The sequence below is a fragment of the Archocentrus centrarchus genome, chromosome 9, assembly GCF_007364275.1.
Source record: "Archocentrus centrarchus isolate MPI-CPG fArcCen1 chromosome 9, fArcCen1, whole genome shotgun sequence".
NCBI lineage: Eukaryota > Metazoa > Chordata > Actinopteri > Cichliformes > Cichlidae > Archocentrus > Archocentrus centrarchus.
Genome location: NC_044354.1, coordinates 5,680,293 through 5,706,760, shown reverse-complemented (window position 1 = coordinate 5,706,760; position 26,468 = coordinate 5,680,293). Strand labels below are relative to the sequence as shown.

Below are 26,468 nucleotides of genomic sequence, written 5' to 3'. Positions count from 1 at the left end.
ATCCCATCTTTAAAGCGCAGGACTTCAAACTGGACACTGAAATCTGTCCGGGGCTCTTTTCGGAGCTTCTGTCTGCTCTTAACATGTTATATACAGTTGTATAGATCGATAACTTCACCATTCGCCAGACTTCCTGTGATCCAGTTCATCTGAGTTTTATTGCCGATTCTCTGAAGTTACTTTCGGGTCCAAGTTTGTCTCGGCAGGTAAGAGGAAGACAGGTCCTTATTTAGAAAATCTGTCCGGTGCGTCACCGCTGACTTCGCTGCTGAGCCACTGTCTGTTTTGACAAGTGTGGTAACTTTATTTTTGCACTTCACACAAATGGAATAAAGACGAGGATGGAGTCCTTCTGGGGGAATATCGTCTTCACTATAATTGTCATAAGTAAGTACCAAAATTATATTTTTGGACTTTGAATATATTAATAACATTCCCCCCCTCGTCTTTCCGCCCCCTTTCGAGAGTTATAAACAGATTATTCTCGCCGGGTAAAGTAGCTGTTTCATAGTTTTTTTTTCAGAAGATCTTGTTCTCTAAGTTGTATTAGTAATTCACTGCAACTTTGACAACAGCCTCTAAACGGTTTCACGCACTTTCACGCACCTGAAAGATGTTTGAATTTACTGAATAATCATTCGGGAAAAATCTCCGTTTTTAATTAGATTCCAAATCGTACTTGTATCTTATAGAATACATGATCATAGTCAAGGTTCAAAGTTTTGTGGATCATAGAGGAGAAAGCTGACATAATTTGAATTGCTCGCTATCGCTGCCCCCAATCTGCGGTAGTTGTAAAGCACCCACACTAAAACGGACACTTTTACATCCAAACTCTATTTTCTGTTCGTGTGTTTTGCGGGTTTCAATGGACGCAAAGTGCTACTTTGTGCTGCAGGTACAAAGGCGTGGCAAGAGACGGGGCTGGTGGAGATTTCTGAATCCAGTATCATCCAAATTCCTCTGTCTGCTGATGGAGGGGAGAGGAGGGATAAATGCTGAGCTTTGCCTGTTTGGGCTTGTGGGTCTAATACTGCAGCAAAATGTTCTACCTGAGGGGATCTAAATGGCTTCGATTTATTTACTAAGAAACAATCTGTTCCCTTACAGTTTCTACCAACGCAAACTTCAGCACATCATCAATTGTATGAGTTTGGAGTGTTATGACACCTTTGAATGCTCTGCTTTTCTTGCATGAGTCAATGTGATGTGGTTTTTTAAAACTGCATGAGCCACAGAATTACCTCACAACTCAAAGGAGGAAGTCAAGATGCCTCAGATTGCTGCTGAAGATAAAATTTAAACTTCCTTCCCACAACCACTTAAAAATTCAAACTTCTTGCTGTTTTGACATAGTTATTCGCAAAAATTCCCTGTGTGTATATATATATATATATATATATATATATATATATATATATATATATCGGGTCCTCTGGTAAAGGTAGACCCTTGAGGGTCCTACACGGTATCTGTTCTCTTCTGAACAGCGATCTCAGATGTTGATCCAGGAATCTGCTGGAGCCATTCTCCCAGTTTGGGGGGGTCACTGCCCCGAGTGTTCTGATTACCACGAAGACCACTGTTGCCTTCCACATCCTTTCTAGCTCTTCTCTGAGCCCTTTCTTCGTGATGTTATAGCAGCTGGATAAAGTGGTGGCAGCATTACGGTCTTTGGAACAGGAGATCGGGGGTTCGAGTGAACATACAGTAAGGGTCCTGAGGCTAGACGCCCCCCCACCCCCATGCTACTCAAGGCTACCTCAGAATATGAGCGAGAGATCCATGACTGTAGCCATACTGGCTCGGATGCCGCCCAGATTAACAAGGTCTGCATCAGATGTTGAGGAACCAGGGCTACTGGATACGGCATAAATCTACACGAGATGAGAATCTGGAACTGTTGGAATGCTACTACAAATGTAATCCCAGTGAAAGGGGTTACAGGAAGAGGATGTGGGACCTCTGGATTCTTTGACACACACACACACACACACACACACACATATATATCACAAATGATCCTGCTCTGACATCATAGAGTAATATATGATCTTGAAATGCAGACAGCTGTCTGTGTTGTCACACTGTAATGCTAACTCCTCCTTTCCTTCCACCAGCTGACAGCATCTGGCAGGCACAGTCCTTCAACCTTGGTACTGCAGGTGCTAAGATCTTCAGTGGATCAGCAACAGAAGAGTTTGGTTACACAGTCCAACAAGTCGAAAACCATCAGGGCAAATGGTATGAGTTTCTGTCACCACATAAAAAAAGCTTTTTGAATGAAAGGAGAAGTGTCATAGTCACATTTTATTCACTTTTATCTTTTATAGCAAAAATGTCAAGCTGCTATAGTCTTCAAGTGGTGTGCATATTGCTTTGCAGTTTTGCTCGAAATAGCATTAAAAGTGGGAGAGATAATGACATTCCCAGAGGACAGTTTACTCTGAGGTCATCATTACAAGCCTGCACGCCACAACAGGCTGAATTCTGTGTTAAGCAGCGTCTGACATGCTTCTCAAAGATCTGTCTGGCTCCACACTCACTCAGAAGTTTCAAGCAGTTGCATGCTTAGGAAGGAAAAAAAATCCTGTTGTTGTACACAAACTCTGATATTTCTGGCTCTTTGAATCAGGTACTGTATGTGCAGTCACAGTTGTTTTCAGAAGCAGCAAGTTTAGAAATGATAGCCTGTTACTGCAAAGAGTTGGACCTAGTTATCAGTAATGTTTAAGCCATTCATTGGCATGCAAACATGCCTCCATGCTATTACACTACCATCAAGTTCAAGCAAGCTTTCAAAGCAGTACATTCCAGTGCAAAAACGTGGCCTAGTCTTTATTTTCTTGCAACATCCAGCAGTGATTACAAAAGTCTTAATTAATGTGTGGCCAGTTCACTTGCATTATTTAGTTTTTAAGTGATGTGGATGGAAATTGCAGTGGCCTTTGCTCATTTCATTCCAAGCTTTAGGAAGCTGTGCTTTGTTGTTGTTAAACACACAGCTGTTGTTCATCTGCACTCTCATACCACCCTCTTAAGGGTTCTAGTGGGTTGACGCTGCCTTTTCTCAGTGCATCATGAAGTTCTGTAGAAATTCAGCTCTTTCCTTCCCATGTGGTATCACCACGAGGCCGAGCTTTTTCAAGCAGACATGAACACGTAACTAAACACGTGTTGGTGTTACCTGTAAAGACACCAAAAAAGGCCTCACAGACTTGGATTATTCATGTATAACAGCTGATGAATATTGAACAAGTTACAGATTTTTTTAGACTTGAATATTACAAGTTGCTGTACTTTGTTAAACAACAATTCTAGTTTAATTACATTTAAGCCAACTATCACAGGCAATCTTCTTATGTTTAAAGACTCAAATGCTTTGCATTACTCATGTGTAATAGCAGTAAAGCAGTAATAAAACTGGTGTCTGAATGTTGAGTCACCATCTTTCAGAACAACTCGCCGCCTGAAGGAGTGTCCTGTTTGTGTAACTTGGGGAGAAGCTGATATCTGATGTGATAAAGGCCTCCACTTGTATGCTTCAGTGCAGTGTCAGAACTAAACAGGAGATACACACTATTACATGTCATTACCATACATGAAAAAAATGATGCATCTCACTTCCTGTGCCTTTTTTGGCTCTAGATTTGAGCAATGTCCAAGTAACATCTGGATGTTAAATGTAAGGATAAAGTACATGAAGTACACAAGTTATTAAAAACAGCCCCCAAACTTATTGTTTTCAAACTCAAAGCCTGATATAAAATCAGCTTCCTGTGTTTTTTTTTCCTTATGTGAAATTCTTTTTGTTTTTGTTTTGTTGCCAATGTTTCACATCAATAGACAGAGCTTTAGGGATAACCCCAACAGTGCACGTTTACCAGAGATAAATATTATTGTTTTCTGCAGGCTCTTGGTTGGTGCTCCTTGGAGTGGTTATAGTCAAAACAGGAAGGGGAATATTTACAAGTGTCCCATCACAGGATCCCAAAACAGTTGCGACAAGCTCAACCTGCAAAGTAAGTTTTGCTATTTTGTTTTTTAGCCTTGACCTCTTGATTACTTCATATTTTGAGCTTTTGATTTTGCAGATTGTATACATTTCTGAAAACAGCTTTAATCTGAACTGCGGTGTAATGTTATCTCTTATTTTAACAGATTCTGTCAGTATTCCAGATGTTAAAAATGTCAACAACAACATGTCACTGGGTTTGACTCTCACTCGGATGACTGATGAAAAGGGTTTGATGGTATGTTGATTTGAGTGTGTGCGACACTCAAATCACAACTCCCTGAGAGGTTATATTAGGAGAAGGTTTTCTAGTATATATGCTCAGTAATGTATTTTAATAACCACCTCAGTTAGTGACACTTTATAGTCAGATGCAACTAGTTATTCCTGATCACATGCATATTAGTAGCCATCCTGGCTTTTTAATAGTTCTAATGAAGACCTTATTGCCCATGACCATGCTCAGCTGCAACTACACTATTAATCTCCTAATTACTTACAAGATGACATAACAATATTGTGTGACTCCATTCATAAAAATATAGGTGGTCTCCTTGGGCTGCATAGCTTCCAGCCGGGCTGCTGTTTTTAGATTGTTCTCCCTGGAAGTCATATTCTGACCAAAGTAATTATGCGGTATTCCCCTTGGATGACAAAGCAGCAGGGAGCTACATCTGGCAAGTAGAGCTGGTTGATGGATTGGAATAATGGCATACATCACAGTTCAGATGCTTTGTCTCTCAGATACCTCAGAGTGTTATAGCACAACACAGTCTGACTCTGAGGGACAAATTCATGTTTCAGAGCCCGGTCCTAGATAGTAGACACATTTGGGTATAATCTGTACACGTACAGCAAATGCTGTGTAGGTGAGACAAGTAACATATGTCAAGTTAGGCTTGACATACATTACTGAAAGTGTAGTGTGGGTCAGACATGGCTTCACTGTCACAAAGCTATCACAATGCATGACATCCAGCCCACATTAGATGAGCCTGTGACTGAGTTGTGTGAATACCATTAGTCAGGGCCAAATATGGCCCTTAGAAAATTGCCAGTTTGAGACATTTGCTGTCTGGGAGGAAGAGTAAAAGAATATTGAGCTCACTCCCAGTTGTACCTAATGCAGAGATGTCATCACCAGTGATGATCCTCAACATGAAGGTTTGAGGTTCTAAATTTTAGGTCTGTGATGAAGATACAGAGCATCTATGAAAGTGTTTGAAAATGGGATTTCCATGGAGTGATGTAAAAATAGCAGCCATGTTGAAAGTTGTCCAGAAGTGCACAGAGAGATGAAGGAGGAATTGAACAAATTTTTAAAAGCATGATGTGATATCAAGTAAGGAAATTGTTGTTCATAAATTTGTAGTAGCTCAATATGCTTTGCTCAGTATGGGTTTTATAAGGTTGCAGTAACATAAGTATATTATTTTCATAGCTTTTGATAAATATTACCTATAATTTCTGTCTATATCTATGGTCCATCCATAGTCTAAAAAAACACAAAACTACAAGTGTTGATTGTATCCAAATAACTCTAAATTAAATCTTTCTCTATCAGAATATGTATCCCATTCTAAAGTCAGCTCTTGTTCGTAACTACTGTACCTCACTAGCGGTTTGACACCTAACAGCTCACATGGTTCCCTTTTCTAAAGATGCACCTTCTTCACTTTGAGTAATCCCATCATATCACACAATTACCACAAACTGAAAGACCTCATTCTTTTTTTTCTTGGGTTACACCTTGAATATCATCTACTCTGGTGGGCAAATTATATTTCAATTTGGTATCAGAGGAACAAAGTTAAAACAAGAGTCATCTGATTTATTAAATAACCACTTCAGATATTTCCAGACAGACTTATTAAAAGTTTTTGTAATCTTTTCTTCAAGGATATGTAAGGTAATATTATTAGCCAGTAATGTGAGGATGTACTTGTTAACTCAGGATTTCCTTTCAAATTTACATGAAAAATATTTTTAGGTTGAAGGAAGTGTGCCAGTTCTTTATTTAAATTTGTTACTGATACAGGATGAAATTATTTCCAGACCACTGAGTTACTAAAAAAAAAAATGCACCCAATGAATGTTGTTATTGGTCCCACTTTGTGATTATTTCCCAACAAATAGATTAATGTGTGTTCAGACATATTTAGGACAAAATACTCAGGCACAAGAGCTTACTGGGAGCATTTAAAGGCACCGATAACCCCAAGCTTCCTTTAAACTTCTTCGTTTCTTCTTCTGTGGTTGTCTGATACAGATGTGCGGTCCTCTTTGGGGTCAGAACTGTGGGACTCAAAACTTCTACCCAGGAATATGTGCCAGATTGGACCCCCTCTTTCAGCCTCAACCTGCCATCTCTCCTGCTGTCCAGTGTAAGAAGTTTTAATATGTATAGTTAATTCTCTTTCATGCAGTATTTACCTTTCCATACATGATTCACTCAATACTGACTAAAGCAAATAGAGGTTTTTGTCATTTTATTGCTTGTTACTTACTTGTTGTTTCACATAAATTTGGGTGCTGATGTAAAAATGTGACAGAGATTTTAGAACTGGCGTGCAACAAGCTGTCTTTTTAATTAAAGGCCAAGCTTTAAATAAATGTTTTCCCCTCTAGACAGTGTTCTTCATTTTTAGGCTTCTTCGTGTTTCATTGTTAGTCACATCTTTACATCTTACCTTCTGTCTTACTGTGAACGTTCGTTTTTTTTTGCATGCCTTGTTGTGGTTTTACTTCCTGATTTTGATCGTTTTGTTCCTTTGTGATTCTCTGCGTCTGTGCCGCGCACTACGGACCCTCTCTCTAATGAACTGTTTAAACACACGATAATGTTACCAAATGGAGAAAAGCAACTAAGAGATAAATATAGCATGTTATGTCAAGCAAGTGTCAGAACTCAAACCAGTGACTGATTGAATGCTAATAAATAATTTGCATGAACACAGTGCAAATAATTACTACAGACTTTTCTTTTTTTTTCAGCATGTGGAGGGCCGATGGACATTGTGATTGTTTTGGATGGCTCCAACAGCATTTTTCCTTGGGAACCCATTACAGATTTCCTGAAGAAACTATTACCCACTCTCGACATCGGACCCCAGAGTACACAGGTGACACTGAAACTAAAGCTGAGAATAACTTTGACTTATAATCATGGTAAAAAGAAATTACACCCTCTTTCATTTCTGTGGTTTTGAATATCAGAACATAACCACTTTTACCAGGTCTTAAAATTAGTTAAGTACAACCTCAGATAAAAAACAAATTACATATCACACCATTATTTACTTACCAAAAACTAAGCCAAAATGCAGATGCAATGTGGCAAAAATTAAGTAGAGTCTGTTGCTTAGTGGCTTGGCAACTTTTTTTTTTACAGTGTTGCTTCAGTTTGCGGATTTGTTGCCATTTTCTTATGCACTGCTCTCTTGCATAAATGTCAGCATTTGCTGTCCCGCCACAGCATCAGTTTGAGGTTTGGACTTTGTGACACCTTCACTCTAAAATGTGAATGTGCAGAAAGTTGAAGTCACTTAAAATTTTAAGTGAAAACAATTTACATTTCAAGCTGAAATGTAGATCATTTTCACTCAAAATTTTAAGTGACTTCAACTTTCTGCACATTCCCTTTTTTATTGTGTTGATTATTTCCTTTTTTGAGCTACCCTGTTGTAGATTTGCAGCTGTCCTCTGGATCGTTGTCCTGTGGCATGGCACAGTTTTGGTTTTAGCTGTCGGACAGAAGGCCTCACATTAACATCAGGAGTCATCAATTACATTAATCCAAGGGCTGGAATTTTTCTCGGCAGACATTATGAGTGCCAGATGCTCTCATAAAGTAAAATAAAATTAATATTGTATCCTGACTATTATATTATCGTTTGATATTTCAATTTTCCTTTCAAATTCATACTGTTTTTAATGATGTGTTACATGTTCTTCTCTGTTATCTTGACGGTTGTTATGAAAACACCGCAACTGTGTGCAGTTGTGCCAGTAAATAAATAATGACATGGCATAATAAGCCATATTTTGTAGTGCATCTGAAATTGTATTTACTTAACTTTAAGACCTGTTAAGACCAGATTACTTTTATTATGTCCTGATTACATATCAGGACATAATAAAAGTAATCTGGTGTAAAACCCTGTAACTGAAAGAAGGTGCACTTTCTTTACACCATGACTGTAATTTTTCTGGCTACTTTCTTGTCTTCTTCTTATCATTATTTCCACTTTCTGCACTTTAACACACCATTTTTTTTAATGTCATTATGCCAGGTCAGCGTCATTCAGTATGCTGTTTACCCCAAAATTGAATTCACACTGAATCAGTTTGAAACCAAAGACAAGATGATTGTTGCAGCATCAAAAATCACACAGATGTCTGGTGACATGACCAATACCTTCGAGGCAATCGAGTATGCCAGGTTGGTTGACTTTTTTTTTTTAATCACACTGGAATTATGTAGTTGTTTTATTTATTTCTAAATAAAACCAATATAAAACGTCTGCCTTGTCATCTCCATTCAGTAAAGAGGGTTTCAGTGAGAGTAACGGTGGCCGACCGGGTGCTGCCAAAGTGATGGTGGTTGTCACTGACGGTGAATCTCACGATTCTTCTGAGACGAAAAGAGTCATTGCCAGTTGTGAGAAGCAGGGCATTACTCGCTTCGGTATTGCTGTAAGTGCTGATCTGCCATTTACTCTGATTATCTCATGTATAAAAAGTATGAGTTAAGTAAAGTATTCAGTTAAGTCAGTTCAAGTCACATATTTAAGATAAATTTCCATTATTTAAATCGTACTTTTCATTTCATCATGAGATTTCATAATCATTCTGCATTTAAGCAGCCATTTTAAAAAGGAAGTGCCATCTCTATGTACATGCAAAATCTGATAAGTGTACATTGATCTACTAACAAGTAAAGAATGAATTTGATAGTTTATCCTTCTAATTTATAGTTGTAATGATTTTGCTGTCAGATGTAAATTGACTTTAAGCTGCGGTGCCTGCTGATTGCACAGCGCTGACCTGCTTTAAATTCCTGTTCTGAAAGTTTGTATCTGCTCATTAATTTGGATTTGCAACATGAACCTCACTATATTTTCTGATCCGGAAATTCTGTGTGTGTGTTTCTTTTTTTAGGTCTTGGGTTATTACACAAGGAATCAGATCGACACAAAAGACCTTATAAATGAAATCAAATCCATTGCCAGTTCACCCATAGAGAAACATTTCTTTAATGTATCAGAAGAGGCAGTCCTCTCCACCATTGCTGGAACTCTGGGCGACCGCATCTTCAACATAGAAGGTACATAGTCTAATCTTTTTGGTGTATGCATTTTAGCTATAAACGGCAGATATAATCTACTTCACACTAGATGTACAGTGCAGTGAAAAAGTATTTGCCCCCTTAATGATTTCTCATTTTTTTGCATATTTGCCATACTTGAATGTTTCAGATCATCAAACAAATTTTAATATGAGACAAATATAACCCAAGTAAGTACAAAATGCAGTTTTAAAAATGATTTTCTTTTATCAAGGGAAAAAAGTAATCCAAGGAAGAAAAAAAGGCGTCCGCACACCAGCAAGGCTCCTGAATAATAATAGTATTTAATACAAAAACCTTTATGGAGAGTAACGTTTCGGGCTGAAGTTGCCCTTCCTCAGACTTGACAATGCAGGTAACACGTTATTTATGCACACCCACCTCTGCAGAGGGTCAGTCACAATCACATGACCCTCCGTACTCTCCTTAAGGTCATTCCAAATCATCTCAATAAGATTTGAGTCCAGACTTTGACCAGACCGCTCCAAAACCTTTTTCTTTTTTGAGTCATTCAGAGGTGGACTTGCCGGTGTGTTTACGGTCATTGTCCTACTGCAGCGATCCTCAAATCCAGGCCTCGAGGTCCGGTGTCCTGCAGGTTTTAGATGCGTCCCTGATCCAACACACCTGATTCAAATGGCTGAATTACCTCCTCAGTGTGCAGTCAAGTTCTCCAGAGTCCTGCTAATGACTTCTATATTTGACTCAGGTGTGTTGAATCAGGGACACATCTAAAACCTGCAGGACACCAGACCTCAAGGCCTGGATTTGAGGATCCCTGTCCTACTGCACGACCAAGGTGTGCTTGGGCTTCCGGCCACAAATTGATGGCCGGATTTTTTCCTTCAGGATTTTCTGGCAGAGAGCAGACTTTAGGTTTCCATCTTTTAATAAAATGCTCAGTTATTTTTATGCAGATGTAATGGGACATTATTTTAATTTTTGTCTCATCAGTCAACAGAATATTTTCCCAGAAATATTTTTTTTGGTCAGCAGTGGTTTCTGCCTTGGAGTTCTCCCATGGATGCCATTTTTGCCCAGTCACTTTCTTATTGTTGAATCATGAACAATGACCTTAAGGCAAGTGAGGCCTGCAGCTCTTTAGATGTTGTTCTGGGTTCGTTTGAGTCCAGAAGCCTTAGAAATGCTAATGTCTTTGTTTCTTATCTGTTCTTGAGTTTTATTAGATTGTGACATGGTTTGTTGCTTTTTTTTTAGATCTTTTAGGCTGCTTCACTTTATCAGAGAGGTGGTGTTTAATTGATTTTTAGATTCAACAGGTTTGGCAATAATGGGCCTGGACGTGGCTATTCAAATTGAACTCAGCTTTCCAAAAAAAATGTGGTTAATCACTGTTTTTATATGTTAGTGTCAAAAATGTACAAAAAACTAAGAAACCAGGATGGGAGCAAATACTTTTTTACGGCACCTTAGATGCACGTCACAACACATCTTTCATAGCTTAAGATATTAACGAGGACTAAAAGTAAATCTGTGCACGTGTGCGTGTTTTCATCATCTTTATCTTAATCTTTTGGGTTTTGATTGTGGTGTACACATAATGCTTTGGTCCCACAAGGCACTGGAAAAGGGGCTGACAACTTCAAAATGGAGATGTCCCAGGTCGGATTCAGTACTCACTACTCCAGCCAACAGGTATAGCACCCAGCCTTTTATATTTCTGTATTGTGAATATAAAATAAATGTAAGAGGCTGTGTGGGCATGAGTAAAATGTATCAGATTTAAGAGGGTAAAAGTTTATCAAATGTCCTTTTTTTTGTCTGCTAAGCTGTGAAAATGTGTGCATAATCATTTTAAAAATAGCTGTCAAAGTATCACATGTGACCACAGTATTACGTTACAATGATTTAGGGGCACCCGGGTGGATCAGCGGTGGTGCAGGCAACCACGTGCAAATGCCACATTGTGGTGGGGGTGGAGCAGGTTTGAGTCCCAGCCTGTTGCCGACTTGCCTGCATGTCTTCCCCTGCATCCTTCCCTCATTTCCTGTCTATCTTTACTTGATAGAAAAGCCGCTGTGGCCAAAAATGGGGTGGGGGGGGGTTATGATGATTTAAAACATTCATATGTGTTTGTCAATTTTTTTCTTGGAAACCATTAAAACACTCAATCTAAACAGTATGATGCTGTCATGGATTGGTGTGATTTTTGTTGACAGGTTTTTGATCTTTTCTGTTTAAGGATGTGCTGATGCTCGGAGCAGTGGGAGCCTACGCCTGGAGCGGGACCGTCGTGCATCAAAAAGGGTCAAAAGCAGATATTCTCCCTTTCTCAGCCTTTGAGGAATCACTGCAAGACAGAAACCACAGCTCACTACTGGGTAGGCATTTGCAGTTAATTCTTCATTTATTTGACCAAATCTATAATACAAATCTATGTTTGCGTAAAAAACACTGCAGGGATGGGGGTAATGGATGGCTATTACTATTACTACCAACACAGGTACACTACAGCTGCATGGCTTTGTGGGTTTATTATAGATACAGTACTGTGCAAAAGTCTCGAGCCACCACTAATGTCTTTAAATTTTGCTTTCATGGAGCCAGAATTATTTGGCCGTTTCACGCATTCCAGTCCAGTCCTTGTACTTTTTGGAGGAATTTGTTTGTTTGTTTGTTTGTTTGTTAGGACACTATCAGTGGCAACAGGTCTTACGGAGTGATGAATCCAAATTTGACATTTTTGGTTCAAATGTACACAGGAGGTCAGGAGAGAGGTACAACAGTGAGTGTCTTCAGCTATCTGTAAAAAAACAGTGGCAGCTCCGTCATGGTTTGGGGCTGCATCTCAGCCAGTGGTGCCGGGGCAGATGTGTTCTCTTTTGTTTCAACTTCTTGGGACAGTTTGGGCATGTGCAAACTGCTCTTGACTGATATTGTTCTCATGAAATTTTATAGCGCCTGTTGAGACACGACAACTTTATAACTTTCCAAAATAATTCACAGCGCTTCTACACCCACAGTATGCCTCACTAGAGGTCTGATCAGCCACAATAATTGAAAATAACTATGTTGTTATGCAATGAATTTAAGTTCCAACATAACTTAAATACATTTTAAATAAATGTAGTGGAGTACTTATGAACAGGACTAGTTGAGGACGTGAGTAAATGTATGCAATCACTCTACATTCTGCCACTTTCTATGTCCCAAGTTAAGCTGTCAGTTAGTGAATGTGTTCCTTATGTTGTTTCCAGGTTACTCTGTCACAACACTGCGTGATGGACCTACCGAGTACTTTGTGGCTGGTGCACCTCGCTCCAACCACTCTGGACAAGTTATTGTTTACACTATCAATGCTCAGAAGCAGTCTAGTATCATAGACTCACAAAGAGGGAAACAGGTACTGACATAAGACAACGTGAGTTAAGCATCTGAGTGCATGCAGCGTGACGCGTGAGGAGTAGCGTTAACAGTGGTCTATTGTATTCCTAGATCGGCTCATACTTTGGAAGTGTGTTGTGCGCTCTGGATGTGGACAAAGATGGGACAACAGACCTCCTGCTGGTTGGTGCACCCATGTACATGAGTGAGCTAAAGAAAGAGCAAGGCAGGGTCTATCTCTTCTCTGTCACCAAGGTAAAACTGACCACTATTTTAATTACATTTTCTAGTCTGGATTTGCTGTGCAACAGTGCAAAAGAGACTGATCTCTCTCTTTGCATCATGTCATAAAGAGAGACAGGAGCAGATATTCTGCTTCATTTATAGTTTTCTCAAATTTAAATAACTGTAACAAGATACTTATCTCCATCAGCCACACACACACTCTCCATTTCATCTTCTGAAGGGCATACTGAACGAGCGGGGATTCCTCAATGGTCCACCCCAAACTGAGGATGCGCGTTTTGGGATGGCTATCTCTGCCATTCCTGACCTGGACCTAGATGGATTCAGTGATGTTGTAGTTGGAGCGCCACTAGAAGACAAAGGAAAAGGTCTTATTTACATCTACAATGGACAGAAGAAAATGCTAAACACACAGTTCTCACAGGTACAGCCAGAAACATGTAACAATTGTGTTTACATGAAATATTGCTAACACTTTTAATATAAACTTTTTAATAATATATGGGAAAAAAAGATTGTTTGTTTTTTCTTTTCAGAAAATTCTGGGCTCCAGCCTGGATCCTCAACTGAAGTACTTTGGAAGATCTCTAGACAGCTATAAAGATCTAAATGGTGATAAACTCCCTGACATCTCAGTTGGAGCCTATGGCAAAGTGGTGCAACTCTGGTGAGTTACGCCAGTGCAAGACCACGGAAAATATTATGCAATAATTTTCTACACTGTGTTACTTATATTAATCCATGCTCATGATAATTTCAAACTGAACTTGTTCTCAGGTCCCGTGGCGTGGCGTCTGTGACAGTTAAAGCTTCTTTCAACCCTGATAAAATCAACGTTTTTAACAAACCCTGCAGCATTAATGGCCGAAAGCTTTCATGCTTCATCACCAACCTCTGTTTCACTGCTGCATTTAGGCCCACAACTCCTGTTGGACCCATTGGTAAATCTGATAACTTCATTAATAATATGTGTGCTCCTTTTTTAAAGTAATGATTTGAAGGTTGATGAATTTGTGCCAGACTAAAAGAGAATTCAGACACTCAGGTGGATGTTCATGTCAGACCTTTTTTCTAATACAGAAAAGTCAAATAACAAAGTCAAGGATGTTCAGTACTTTGGGACATGAGTCAGGCTTGTTGTTTCCCCTTTCTCTCTTTATTCTAATTTATGGTAACCTGGTGGTGGCCCTAGTCTTACAGCATCAAATGGACCGAAATATAATGTTTCAGAGGTGTTCTATTAGATTTAGGTCAGGTGAGCATGGAGGCCAGTCAGTGGTATCTAGTCCTTCATCCTCCAGGAACTTCCTGCATACTCTCACCACATGAGGCCAGGCATTGTTGTGCACAAGGAGAAACCCAGGACCCACTGCACCAGCTTGAGGTCTGACACTGGGTCCAAGGATTTCATCCAGATACCTAATGGCAGTCAGGATGCTGTTGCCTAACCTGTAAAGGTCTGTGTGTCCCTCCATGGATAAGCCTCCCCAGACCATCACTGACCCACCACCAAACCGGTCGTGCTGAACGATGTTACAGGCAGCATAATGTTCTCCATGGCTTCTCAAGAGCCTTTCACGTCTGTCACATGTGTTCAGGGTGAAAGGCTCTCATCTGTGAAAAAAATCACAGGACGCCAGTGGTGGACCTGCCATTTCTGGAATACTGTGACAAATGCCAGTCGGGCTCCAGGGTGCTTGGCAGTCAAGCCCTCAGGCCACCCTCATGAAGTCTGTTTATGATTATTTGGTCAGAGACATTCACACCACTGCTGGAGATCATTTTGTAGGAATCTCCTCCATGCTCTTGAGACTGTGATGGGAGACAACAAACCTTCTGGTAATGGCATGTTCTGATGTGCCATCCTGGAAGAATTAAACTACCTGTGTAACCTCTATAGGGTCAGGATATCGCCTCATGCTACCAGTAGTGACACTGACCCTAACCAAATGCAGATCTAGTGAAAAAAAACAGTCAGAAAAGGTGGGGAGGGAAAAATATCAGCGGCCTCCAGTGAAGCCATTCGTGTTTTGGGAGTTGTCTGATTGTTGCCCCTCTAGTGCACCTGTTGTTAATTTCATTAACACCAAAGCAGCTGAAACTAATTAACAACCCCGTCTGCTGCTTAACTGACCGGATCAATATCCCAGAAGTTTAATTGACTTGATGCTGTGCTCTGATTAAAAAGTGTAATTTTTTGAGCAGCATAGGTTTTTTTTAATTTTTTATTTATTTCAGATATTACATACACTTTGACTCTGGATGCCGACTTGCTGTCTTCAAGAGTGTCATCGAGAGGAATGTTTACAAAAAATAACGAACGTTTCCTGACAGAAAAGGCAAAAGTATCATCAACAGACCTCTGTCGAGATTACCAGGTTTATGTTCAGGTAATGGATTGTCTCAAGCTTGTTGATATATTACACCACTTTTTTTTTTTTTTTTTTTTTTCCAGAATAGGTATGAATTATTTTGGAAAAAAAATTCCTCAGTTTGTTCATATATTGTTTATTCAACAGGAGGCGCCAGACTTCGTGAATTCCCTCAGTCTGAAAGTAGAAATTGGACAAGAGAATGTAAATGCAAACCCTGTCCTCGACGTGTTTTCACCAAATGCCCAGGAGTTCTTTGTAAGTATCTGACACCTAGCAGCACATATCCCTGGATCCAGGTTAATTATTATTATTTTGCTCCTACAGGAAACAAATCAGGTGGCAGATGACCTTAAATGCAGTTCTAAAGGTGTTTGTACAGTCATTTAAAATAATGTGGTATACCTGTGTGATAATTACTGGCTTATTTCGGTAAGTCACGCTGCTCTGTGATTTCTCAACAACAGGATTGAAGATCACCCCAACAAAACAGACATGTAATAATCTTCCTTTATGTTGTCTGTTCCAAATTCATACAGATAACAGGAGAGTAGACTGTGGAAAATGCAGTTTCTGAGCAATGCCGCATAATTTTGCTGAATTTGCTGCTGTGTTGTTGTTTCAGATCCCCTTCACAAAAGACTGCGGCTCTGATGAGGTGTGCGTCAGTGATCTAGTGCTGAGTGTGAAGACGGATTCAAAGACATCCAGGTAGGAAGCGCCGAACTGTGCAGCATGTAGAGAACACAGTTTTCAGGCAAAGATGGGATCAGCTTGGTTTTATGAGTTTACTGTGTGGTGGTTGGCCCTGAAAACAAATTTTTACTCTTTAAGCTGTAACTACAAGTCATATAAATAAAAAAAAAAAAGCTATATATCATGTCATCATATGTGAGACTCTTCCTTGGATGTGTGCCACTGTGATGGTTACTGGATCCTGTTCAGGGAGTTGCTGTGGTCTGTTCTTAGATCCACTAGCCACTGAGCTGAGGTGTTGTATGACATGCTCTTCCAGTATTGCTCCGTTTCCAGCCTTGGTGGGGGTGCTTTTCTCATATTGTTCCCCTGCCACTGAGAGTACACCTTGGTTTATTCTAAGTTTCTAAGGCCTTGGCTATGGACAGCTTGTTGTACTTCTTAGGCACCCCTTTCTTCATCACAGTACTAGCTATTATTGGGGCTTGGTACCCAATCTCGGAGCGTGAGGATGATGAAATCTCCCCCCTGACCTGTCGTCCTGGTTCCCCCTTGTGTTGCACCTTGTTGAGCTCTAGTTGCAATAGTAGCTGCTTCCTTCATATGTTGGAACACTGAGCTACGAGTTGTTTCAATGTCAGTTTGGATGTTGGGTTTCGAAGCATCTATAGGTCCCACTTGTATGTATGAATGCATGAACTGCATGATGTAAAAATCTCACTTGCTGCCCCTACATGTTGTTCTGAGTTGACCCATTGGCCAGATGTTATAGTGCCATGATATTATAATACCAGTCAAAACGGAAAAAAAAAACTCTTTGTTTCTCTAACAGGGCTGAAATCATGTTGAGTGGGAAGTATTTATTATGTCACAAAAAGACATCTAGTAGTGTCTTCTATGTCCACCATAAAAGAAAGAATGCTTGATAATTCCATCAAATCTGGCAATCTTCTGTTTAATACTGTGCCTTTTAACTCTGAACAACCACTGCACATTTTTCTGTTTTCTCTGTTTTACGAGTCTGTCTATATTCCTTTTAACTGCACACATTAGAGCCCATAAAATGACTGGATCAGACTCTGAAAAAACATAAAAGGTTTGGCTCCTCTGTGTATTAGCTCACAAGAAAGCGAATGAGGAAGGACTTTATAGACCATACAGCAGCGTTTTAAAGTACTTGTGGTTTTGCAGCTAGTATTGGTTTCTGTTTTGTGCGCTTGACTGTTTGGTTCTCTTAACCTTAAGGTAGGCTGTCCAACACTGTGTAAGGTGGAGTGTTTATCATCTTAAGTAATTATGGTTAAGTAAAAGAATGTTAAATATATCACCCACCATTAGTAGCAAGTCATGATGTTTGGTGAAATAACCAACTTTAAACATTCCTTCTTATTCCTGCTCACCTGAATAATCTAGACAATACTCATGGTCAGTATGTCCTTACGTAATATGTGACATGCATGAATGAAATCACATGAATGCAGAGAAAAGTAGTTTGATCTCTTGTGTTGCAGCTCAGCACCCATTCTGGTGAGTGCCAACAACCGAGAGCTGTCATTTGAAGTTGCTGTGAAGAACAAAAAGGAGAACGCGTACAACACACAAGTCGTGGTAACTTACTCCAGTAACCTCTACTACTCCTCCGTCATTCCTCCAGTAAGTAAGCTTAATAAAAGCGATTTATCGTTTCCTGGTGCTATTATAAAAAGACATACATGCTCTTTGAGTAGACCTTTTGGGGCAAATTTGTTTTGTTTTTTTTTATTATGATTCTCACTGAAGTGTGTGTACAGGGAAAAAAAAGAAAAAAGAAATACCAAAGAATTATTTGAAATGTCAGAACATTAAAGAAGCCAGTGCAATAAAGCCACAATCCATAATGTTGTGTACTGCACTAAACTATGCATTTATAGACAGATGGAGATGGAGTCAAATGCACCTCACAAACGGAAAAGGTTATTTGCCAAGTAGGATATCCAGCATTAAAGAAAGACCAAGAGGTAAGTACAAGACAAAAAACTTATTGTCTACTTTCTCTAATCTTTTTGGATACACTTTTTAAAATTTTTACTAATCAAAAATATTGTTTGTTTGTTTTTTTTATTATAGGTGAAATTTCACATCAATTTTGAATACAGTCTTAATCAGCTGCAAAACAAAGCCAGTCTAAATTTTGAGGCCAAGAGGTACACTGAATTACAAAGAAATTCAGCTGCAATGATCAGCTTTATTATAATTATTGGCATGTAATAATGTTCACCATCTTTTTTCTTTAAAGTGATAGCGAAGAGGAGACAGCTACAGACAATAAGGTGGAAATATCCATTCCTATTCGGTATGATACGGGAATTGTTTTATCCAGGTGAGATTTTCCTACCTCAGCATTATTTTTTTCTCCTTAGTCTCACAGAATACATTTGAAAGCTGATGCTGACAAATTCATTAAAACATTTATTTTATGCTCTCTTTGTTCCAGGGAGGCAAATATTGATTTCTTTGTGGCAGATGCAACCACTCCAGTTTTAACAGTGAAATCCTTCGATGACATCGGCCCAGAGTTTAGCTTTACAGTGAAGGTGCAATAAATAAATCAGTCTCATAAAATGCCATCGTATTTTTTTTAGCTGTATTTTAACAAATTTATGGTCTTTAATGGAATTTGTTTACAGGTTTCTACAAGTAACTTCCCTGTGAGCCTTCTGTCTTTGACCATTGCTCTGCCAATGACCACTAAAGGTGGAAATCCGCTTCTATATGTCACCAGAGTGGAGACACAAGCAGTGAGTACTCAGTTTCCAAAAAACAAGAACTTTCAAAGAGATTAAAAGCTGCTTAACGTCATAAATCTGAAGGTATCTGTAATGAAAATATTAGAGACTGCAACTCTAAACGATATGATACATATAGTCATGGGAAAATGAAAGTACACCCTCTTTCAGTTCTAAGGTTGTACGTATCATGAGATAAAAAATTGTTTATTGTCATTACGCCATTATTTATTTATTAAACTAAGCAAGCTGGAATGCACCTAAATAGGTTGTAGAACCACCTTCAGCATCAATAACTTGAAGTAATTGTTCACATTGACATGGGAGACTCGGTCTCTCGTGTCTCTCTTCCTCACATAGTTGCTTCAGTTCATTGAGGTTTGCAGGCATTCATTTATGCACAGCTCTCTTCACATCCTGCCACAGCATTTCAGTCGTGTTGAAATCTGGACTTTGACCGGGCCATTGCAGCACCTTGATTGTTTTGTTTTTCAGCCGTTCTGTTGCAGATTTGCTGCTGTGCTTGAGGTTTGTTGTCGTGTTGCATGACCCAACTTCAGCCAAGCTTTAGCTGCCAGACTGATGGTCTCACATTTGACTCTAGAATACTTTGGCATACAGAGGAGTTTGTGCTCGACTCAGTGACGACGCCCAGGTGCCACCATTGTAAAATAAGGCCAAATCCACCACTGTGCTTCACAGTTGGTATGAGGTGTTTGTGCTGATATGCTGTGTTTGATATGGTGCTGTGCATTGTGGCCAAACATCTCCACTTTGTTATCATCTATCCAAAGGATATTGGTCCAGAAGTCTTGTGGTTTGTTCAGCTTTGCAAACCCAAGCAATGCTGCCATGTATAATATGATGTGAATACCTTGTAAATATGCATTATGCATTATTGTTATAGGTTACACAAATAGAAAGACAGGACAAAAGACACTCTGTGGAAGAGAGACAGAGATTAATAACTAATGATTAAATGCAGAGTGGTGCATAAACTGAATAAAAAGAGGTGAATGAAAAGAAACACTCAGTGCAACACCCAGCAGCCTAGGCCTATAGCAGCATAACTAAGGGATGGTTCAAGGTCACCTGAGCCAGCCCTAACTATAAGCTTGATCAAAAAGCAAAGTTTTAAGCCTAATCTTAAAAATAGAGAGGGTGTCTGTCTCCTGAATCCAAGCTGGGAGCTGGTTCCACAGAAGAGGGGCCTGAAAGCTGAAGGCTCTGCCTCCCATTCCACTCTTAAGTATCCTAGGAACCACAAGTAAGCCAGCAGTCTGAGAGCAAAGTGCTCTATTGGGGTGATATGGTACTATGAGGTCTAAGATAAGATGGGCCTGATTATTCAAGACCTTGTATGTAAGAAGAAAGATTTAAAATTAAACTCTGGATTTAACAGGCAGCCAATGAAGAGAAGCCAATATGGGAGAAATCTGCTTTCTTTTCATTAATCTCGGGAGGATATCCCCATCGGTGATGAGTCTTGTTAAATAAATATTGGCATGGTGTAAAATGTCTCGTGTCATCTGTTTATCTAAGGTTATAGTTACCGTACCTAAGATGACTTTTTAAATTTGTGTTCTGATACATAAAACCTTAGAAATTAAAGAGGATATACTTTTTTTTTTCATTATGACTGTATATGTTTTGATCGGTTACCAAAGTGCTACCCTGAAATTTGTTTTTCACTATCAGATTGTGTAAAATTTCTTCAGCTTTATGTGCATCTAAGTGTTATATTCATAGAATAAATGACAGAGGGCGTCTCCTCCTTCCACAGGGAGGTTCAGTCAGCTGTGATATCAGTAATCTCGTCAATCCTCTGAAGATTGGTGTGGACATCAAGAAAGTGTCGTTCTCTGAGGAGAGCTTCAGAGGGATGGAGAAACTGGTCAGTAAAACATTTCTAGAACCGTCACTTGTAGAAGCAAGTTATGCACAGTTCTATATCTGCATGTGTACACAATGCACCTAATTATTTTTTTATGTGTAATATAGTACCAAAATATTTTGTATGCAAAAGGTGATGGTTTGCTACATGAATTATAAAGCTAAAAAATCCACATATATCAAAAATATATTTTAATAAATAACTGTAGGAACACTTTTTTTTCCTTTTGTTTACATATAGCCTTAAAACATATGCAGATGGCATCTTAAGTAATTTCACCTTGTTTTTTCATACATATTGAGTGCTGTACCCTGTTTTTCTTTCTTTCTTTTTTAACTAACAGGACTGCAAGAGCGCAAAATGTGAATATATAAAATGCATCCTCAAAGACATGGAAATTAAGAGCAACTACTTTGTGAACGTTAAAACGAGGATCTGGAACGGCACATTTATTTCAGTAAATATCTTCAGTTATCGATTTTATAACAGCGGTCTGCTTTTATTGCTATTCATTTTAAGTCACTGATCAGTGGAACTTATCAGTAACTTGAATATAATTTGTGTAATTCTGTCACATTAGGCCACCTATCAGACTGTTGAGCTGACCTCCAGTTTGGAAGTGGAGACCTCCAACCCTGATCTGCTCATTATTGGCAACAAACAGCTGTCTGTAAGATCACACTTCAGTTACTTGAAGAAATTTAACAAAGAAGATGCTGTTTGTGTAAAAGTGCAGCAAGATTGCTGCGACTCACGAGTATACTCCAGCGTCTGAACCATTTTCACTATTTTGCATGCAAAGATTATAGTGTGAAGCATAAGAGTGGCCACATGTAAGGGTATTTTATTCAGTTATTTTTGCTAATTTCTGATTTTATTTTAAACTATTATGTCTATGTGCGTCTTATAGAGACAGACAAGGCAGTGATGTGTCCTCTTCTCTTGCTCTCTAGGTTGGGTTGAGAGTCAGCAAACCAGGAGAGAAGGGTGATGTTCCAGTAGGAGTGATAGCTGGCAGTGTCATAGCTGGACTGGTGCTGTTGGCTCTGGCTGTTGTGCTGCTGTGGAAGGTATGTTTTTTTTTTTTTTTTTTAAGCTGTGGAGGAACAGCAGTAAATTATTTATATACCTTAGGATGATGTAAATTTGTAAAATGAGCACATCACCTATGTTGCCCCCTCCTCCTATCAGCAGGTATGGGTGTTTTTTTTTTTTTTTTTTTAAATCTGCAGCTTCAAGCTTAGTGATTCTAAGAAAACCTGATTCATTACCAATCTACTAAATAGCAGAGGGATCTAAGAAAAAACAATTAATACTGACAATTTATCTTGTAAAATATGCATACAAGTGTTTTTTTGATTCATTTTTTGTGTCTTTACTTTACTTTCTAGTTTGGGTTTTTCAAAAGAAAGTACCAGCAGCTTCAGAGGGATGAAGATGCACAGAGCAACGCGCACGTCGATGAAGTGCTGTGAGGAGAAAGCCCGCAGCCTTCTCCTGCTGCTGGTACTTCTCATTAGTTCTCGTAAAGTGTAAATAGACTGCAGCGCCGTCACTGGAAGCTGGGCGTTTTACTGGAAATGGGAGCTTCAGTTTGTGGGTTACTGGGATTCAGCGCTTTGTCCACTTTACAGAGGACTTTTATCGATCTTTATTTTTTTTGCTTTGTTGAGTATTTGCACTGACTTTGAAATGTCTCTGTTAAAAACTGTATTGTTTGCTAACATTAGCATCCTTATGTACTGCAGTGATTTTTAGGCCTTTGGTGAGATCCTCAGTTTGGATGCCAGCGTTGGCATTGAGTTTCACACTGTAAAACTGTTTGTTTTTGACAAATTTTGAATATCACTCTTTCAATTAGAAATCCTAATGAATGTAGCACGTTTGTCAAAATATTAACCTTTTTAGCAGGCAGTCACTCTGTAGTGTAAACTGCCTTAAGATCCATCACCTCTGGCACTCAGGACTGTTTTTTCTAATAAGATTATTGATATCAGGAGCTTATATGCAAAACAGAAACATTACCTGAAATATGCAATTATTGTGTTAGTACTGTATCTAAATTCAAATCATGGGGTTTCATATTCAGTTTTATATATGAAAACACTGTTGGCATTATGGGTCAATGGAGTGGCTATTTGGGTTACTAGGGGGCCAAACAGCGACACTGCAGGCAGCCATAATAATTCTAGGTTTTAATATTATTATTATTATTATTACTTCATCATCAACAATGTTTTTTCCCCTCTCCAATGGGAGTCTATGGCAGCCCCTAGAACTGTCTGGTCAAAAGTTGTGAAATTTGGCACACTTCCTCAGGACGGTCTCATTATCATTTTCACCAAGTTATGTGCCACTACCTTGATTACTCTAGCGCCACCATTGGGGCAAAATTGGAATTGCGTTTGCGACCGTAACTTGTGACCCATGTGGCTGATTTTCAGACTCGAGGTACTGTTGGAATCCATGAATTTAGCCAAGTTCAATGCACCTCATGACATCATTTTCTACCATATTGGATTTTATGGAAATCCTTCAAAAGTTTTCACAGGTCACAAAGTTTGTCCAGTATTCACCAAAATTGACTCAGATTATCTTCAGGCCAAGTCTCACAAATGTTATCAAATGGATTTTTGATTGTCCAAAGCACTTGCTCATCAGAGCCGATCAAAATCAGCTGCGAAGTCACCAAATAGGAGCTGAGCTCAAATCTTGGCAACGCTTGGGACCCCTTCAGAAAGAAGCTTGATCATTTTGGTGACGCTTGGCTGTGATTAACAAAAGCATCTTTTACCATACACCTGGCAGGCAGAGCTTAACACATCTTCCTTACTATTCTCACAACTTGTTTCCTTTTGCGTCTCGCTGCTTGGCCCCCTCATTGCTGCTTGCAGCTATATTTTTATATCGTTATTGATGATATTTGTACGATGCCATTAATGTCACAATTTTTCAGGTATGACAAGTTTAGTAGCATATTGTTTAAGGATGACCATTTATGCGTAAGTGTGTATCATTCTATTTATTTTTATCAGTTAATCAAAGAATGGTTTCCATATTTCATTTCAGATAACAGATGTATAGCAGGACCCAAGAGGGTGTTTTCAAACTGGCTGTCTTTTTTTTCCAACACAGAGGAAAAAAAAAACCAAACGATTAACAACACAAGACAAAGAAGGCAGAATATGCCAGCAATGTTTTGGCACTTTTGCGTGATTTTCTCTTTCAGACCTTATTTTGGAGGTTAAAAGGATGTTTTCCTTTAAATCAACAAGGGACACAGTGTTTAACTTTCATCCCTGTGCATATTGCACACTACAGAGCAAAAAGTGTTGTACTTACAAATGTACCTGAGATGTGGTATCATGGTTACTGCTTTTTGTTGGTTGCAAAACAGCAGCCAGGGTAATTTAATCCTTAAACACATTCAGTCTGTATCCATGTTTCCTAATTAAAGCAGGAAGTTTTTGAAAAGATTGAACAAATCCAGTGCTTTGAGGGCCAAACATGTACTGGCACTGCTTTGCCACAAGATGGCAGCATGTTATAAAAGGCAATCTGTGAATGCGCTTTAATTTCTTCATTGCTCTGTTAATGATTTGGACATTCCATACTCTTATCAAATTGTCTATCATCATTAAGGAATTATCAGTTGGATTTAGTTTGTCTTTTTTGTCCTCTGTGACCCCAGTCTGCTCCTCCTTTCCTCTCCTCTGACCCTGCTGGGAACCCTACTTGGACCACTCCAGTACAACTGAAGGTTCCCCTCAAACTCAATTAATTTCCTCTCACATTTTTGACTGTCAGGTTCTCCCACCGTTAGGTTAGTCTGTCCCTTGACTGTTTAGGAATGTGTTTCTGAATGTTTTCCTTTCCAGCAAGCCAACACCAGCACCCAGCAGAGTCTTTAGTGTACATTTCATTGGAACTGGCTCAATGGAATATGCTATTTGTCTCTAATAAGTGGCATATTTCTTGGGAGTTTGTGCTGGAGCCTCCTTGTTGGAGAGAATATATAGCATATGATAAATGACTGAACTACACTGTTTCACTATTACTCATTTGTTGCAGTGTTGTGAAACAGCCTTTGGATTCTGTCTATATGTGTACAGGGAGCGATGTGGAAAGAGCTGATGAAATGAGATACAGTGAAAGTGTTTGTATACTGTTTGCAAATTCAGCTCGCCGGGCTTTCCTGGAGATGATTGGCGGCTCCTGCCAAATAAATGAGTTATCTCATAAAGGGGTGATTACTCACAAACTGCTGTAACATGAGGTCAGAGCAGATGATTTAATAACTGTTGGCCTTTTTTTTTGCACTTTGTTAAATCTTCAGCATTTCCTGCATATTAACTATAAACCCCACATAGTGAAACCAAGGTGCTGAATTTTTCCATTTCTGTCTTTAGATAATAAAAAAACTTGAAAAATTCTACAGACATGGTCAAAGTAGATTATAGATATTTTAGCATGCAGTATTGCAGCCTAATCTTTTGGGATTTAACACACCCCCATGACATCAAGAGTGTGTGCAATGAATCAAGTTTTTATTACAATCTATGGCAGTGATTTAGAGTAGCAAAACATTCCAGTTAGTACTAAACATTTGCTTCATGGGTCTGTTTGAACCAAATTCAGCTCAGAGCCTGAGCCCTGCTTGTCCCTTTGCTTAGGCCATTAATGGCTTCAGGACCACAGCCAGCACTTTAAAGTTGATACAGCAGGACAGAAGAGTACTTGCATGTTGGGACATGTTTTGGAAACTTCAACTCTTCAGAGACACTGATCTCACAAATCATTCACACCAGACACTGAATGATTTGTCAAACATAACTCAAGATCAAATGGATGTTTTTTTTTAATTTGTTGAAAGGAACAATTGTATCAAATATCAATTAGAAATTCCAAAACAAGTAATATATGAGTCAGCTGCTGTAAGGTCTATATATGACCTAATTTGTTGGCACATTTGTTCATTTTGTTGTCAAAGGCCAGCTAAATGGCCACATTCGCGAAATTAATGAACTTAAATTCTTGATTTGCCACACAAGATTTTATTACCACGTACTTTACACTTTTGATAAAATCACAAATCTTCAGTGGCATTTAAGCATAGGGCATAAAAGTGTCCAAACAGATTATATTTATTTGATTTTAGGGACCTTAATTAATTCTCATCACTCAATGATGTTTCAGAAAAGTTTGGCTGAAAGGTTAGGTCTTAATCCAAATATGTAAAATTGCATAGTGCTCTGGTGATTACTCTGATAACAGTCAACACAAGCTATAAATCATTCTGATAACCCTTTTCTGTAGAAGGTGACCAATACTGGATTAAAATGAAATATAAATATACAAATATTTGCCACCATGATAAGCACCACAGATAATGGTCCAAATGTTTGTTTTGGGCCTACATTTCTTGTAGCTGGAGCATTTTTATTTATTTAATTTGATTACATCCTTGAAGGAGATACTGTAGCAAGAATTCCATCTAAAGCACAAAAAGGGAGCACCTTAAATATAAATGCACAGTCCTTTTTTTTTTTTTTTCATGTCATAAAACCGGTTTCACACTAAAAATCCAGCAGTCAGAAAAGTGTGTTGTCTTCTTAAATGATGTGTGACAGGGAAATGTGATTGTAAGCTGCATTAGGATGTGTGGATCGTTTTATTTTGAGTGCTGTGCATGCCTGCTGTGGAACAACCCTTTGAGTGTATCTGTTTTTATTTCTAATGCTAATAAATGCAATCAAATTCATATTTCCTATTGCTTATAATAGTAATG

The 26,468-nt window shown here is 38.9% G+C and overlaps 1 protein-coding gene across 1 annotated transcript; it reads left to right on the top strand.

Moving 5' to 3' along the window:
* The first annotated feature begins 260 nt into the window (after nt 1–260).
* On the top strand, nt 261–26,356 carry itga2.2 (integrin, alpha 2 (CD49B, alpha 2 subunit of VLA-2 receptor), tandem duplicate 2). Its single transcript, XM_030738433.1, has 30 exons — nt 261–387; nt 2,121–2,244; nt 3,913–4,022; nt 4,162–4,253; nt 6,285–6,399; nt 7,010–7,137; nt 8,308–8,456; nt 8,560–8,710; nt 9,176–9,341; nt 10,942–11,018; nt 11,566–11,704; nt 12,581–12,726; nt 12,819–12,962; nt 13,174–13,377; nt 13,490–13,620; nt 13,731–13,894; nt 15,192–15,343; nt 15,473–15,583; nt 15,951–16,036; nt 17,533–17,674; nt 17,932–18,018; nt 18,128–18,204; nt 18,297–18,380; nt 18,495–18,594; nt 18,688–18,798; nt 20,570–20,680; nt 21,024–21,137; nt 21,261–21,350; nt 21,634–21,750; nt 22,072–26,356. Exons 1-30 carry the CDS (start codon nt 342–344, stop codon nt 22,153–22,155), a joined length of 3,552 nt encoding a protein of 1,183 aa, XP_030594293.1. The 5' UTR covers nt 261–341; the 3' UTR covers nt 22,156–26,356.
* The last annotated feature ends 112 nt before the right edge of the window (nt 26,357–26,468 follow it).

Excerpts from the sequence above, each read along its gene's own strand:
- itga2.2 (XM_030738433.1), top strand. The coding sequence starts at position 342 with ATGGAGTCCTTCTGGGGGAATATCGTCTTCACTATAATTGTCATAA. Across the intron at positions 2,245-3,912 it reads GAAAACCATCAGGGCAAATG|GCTCTTGGTTGGTGCTCCTT; the intron begins GTATGAGTTTCT and ends TGTTTTCTGCAG. Across the intron at positions 12,963-13,173 it reads ATCTCTTCTCTGTCACCAAG|GGCATACTGAACGAGCGGGG; the intron begins GTAAAACTGACC and ends CATCTTCTGAAG.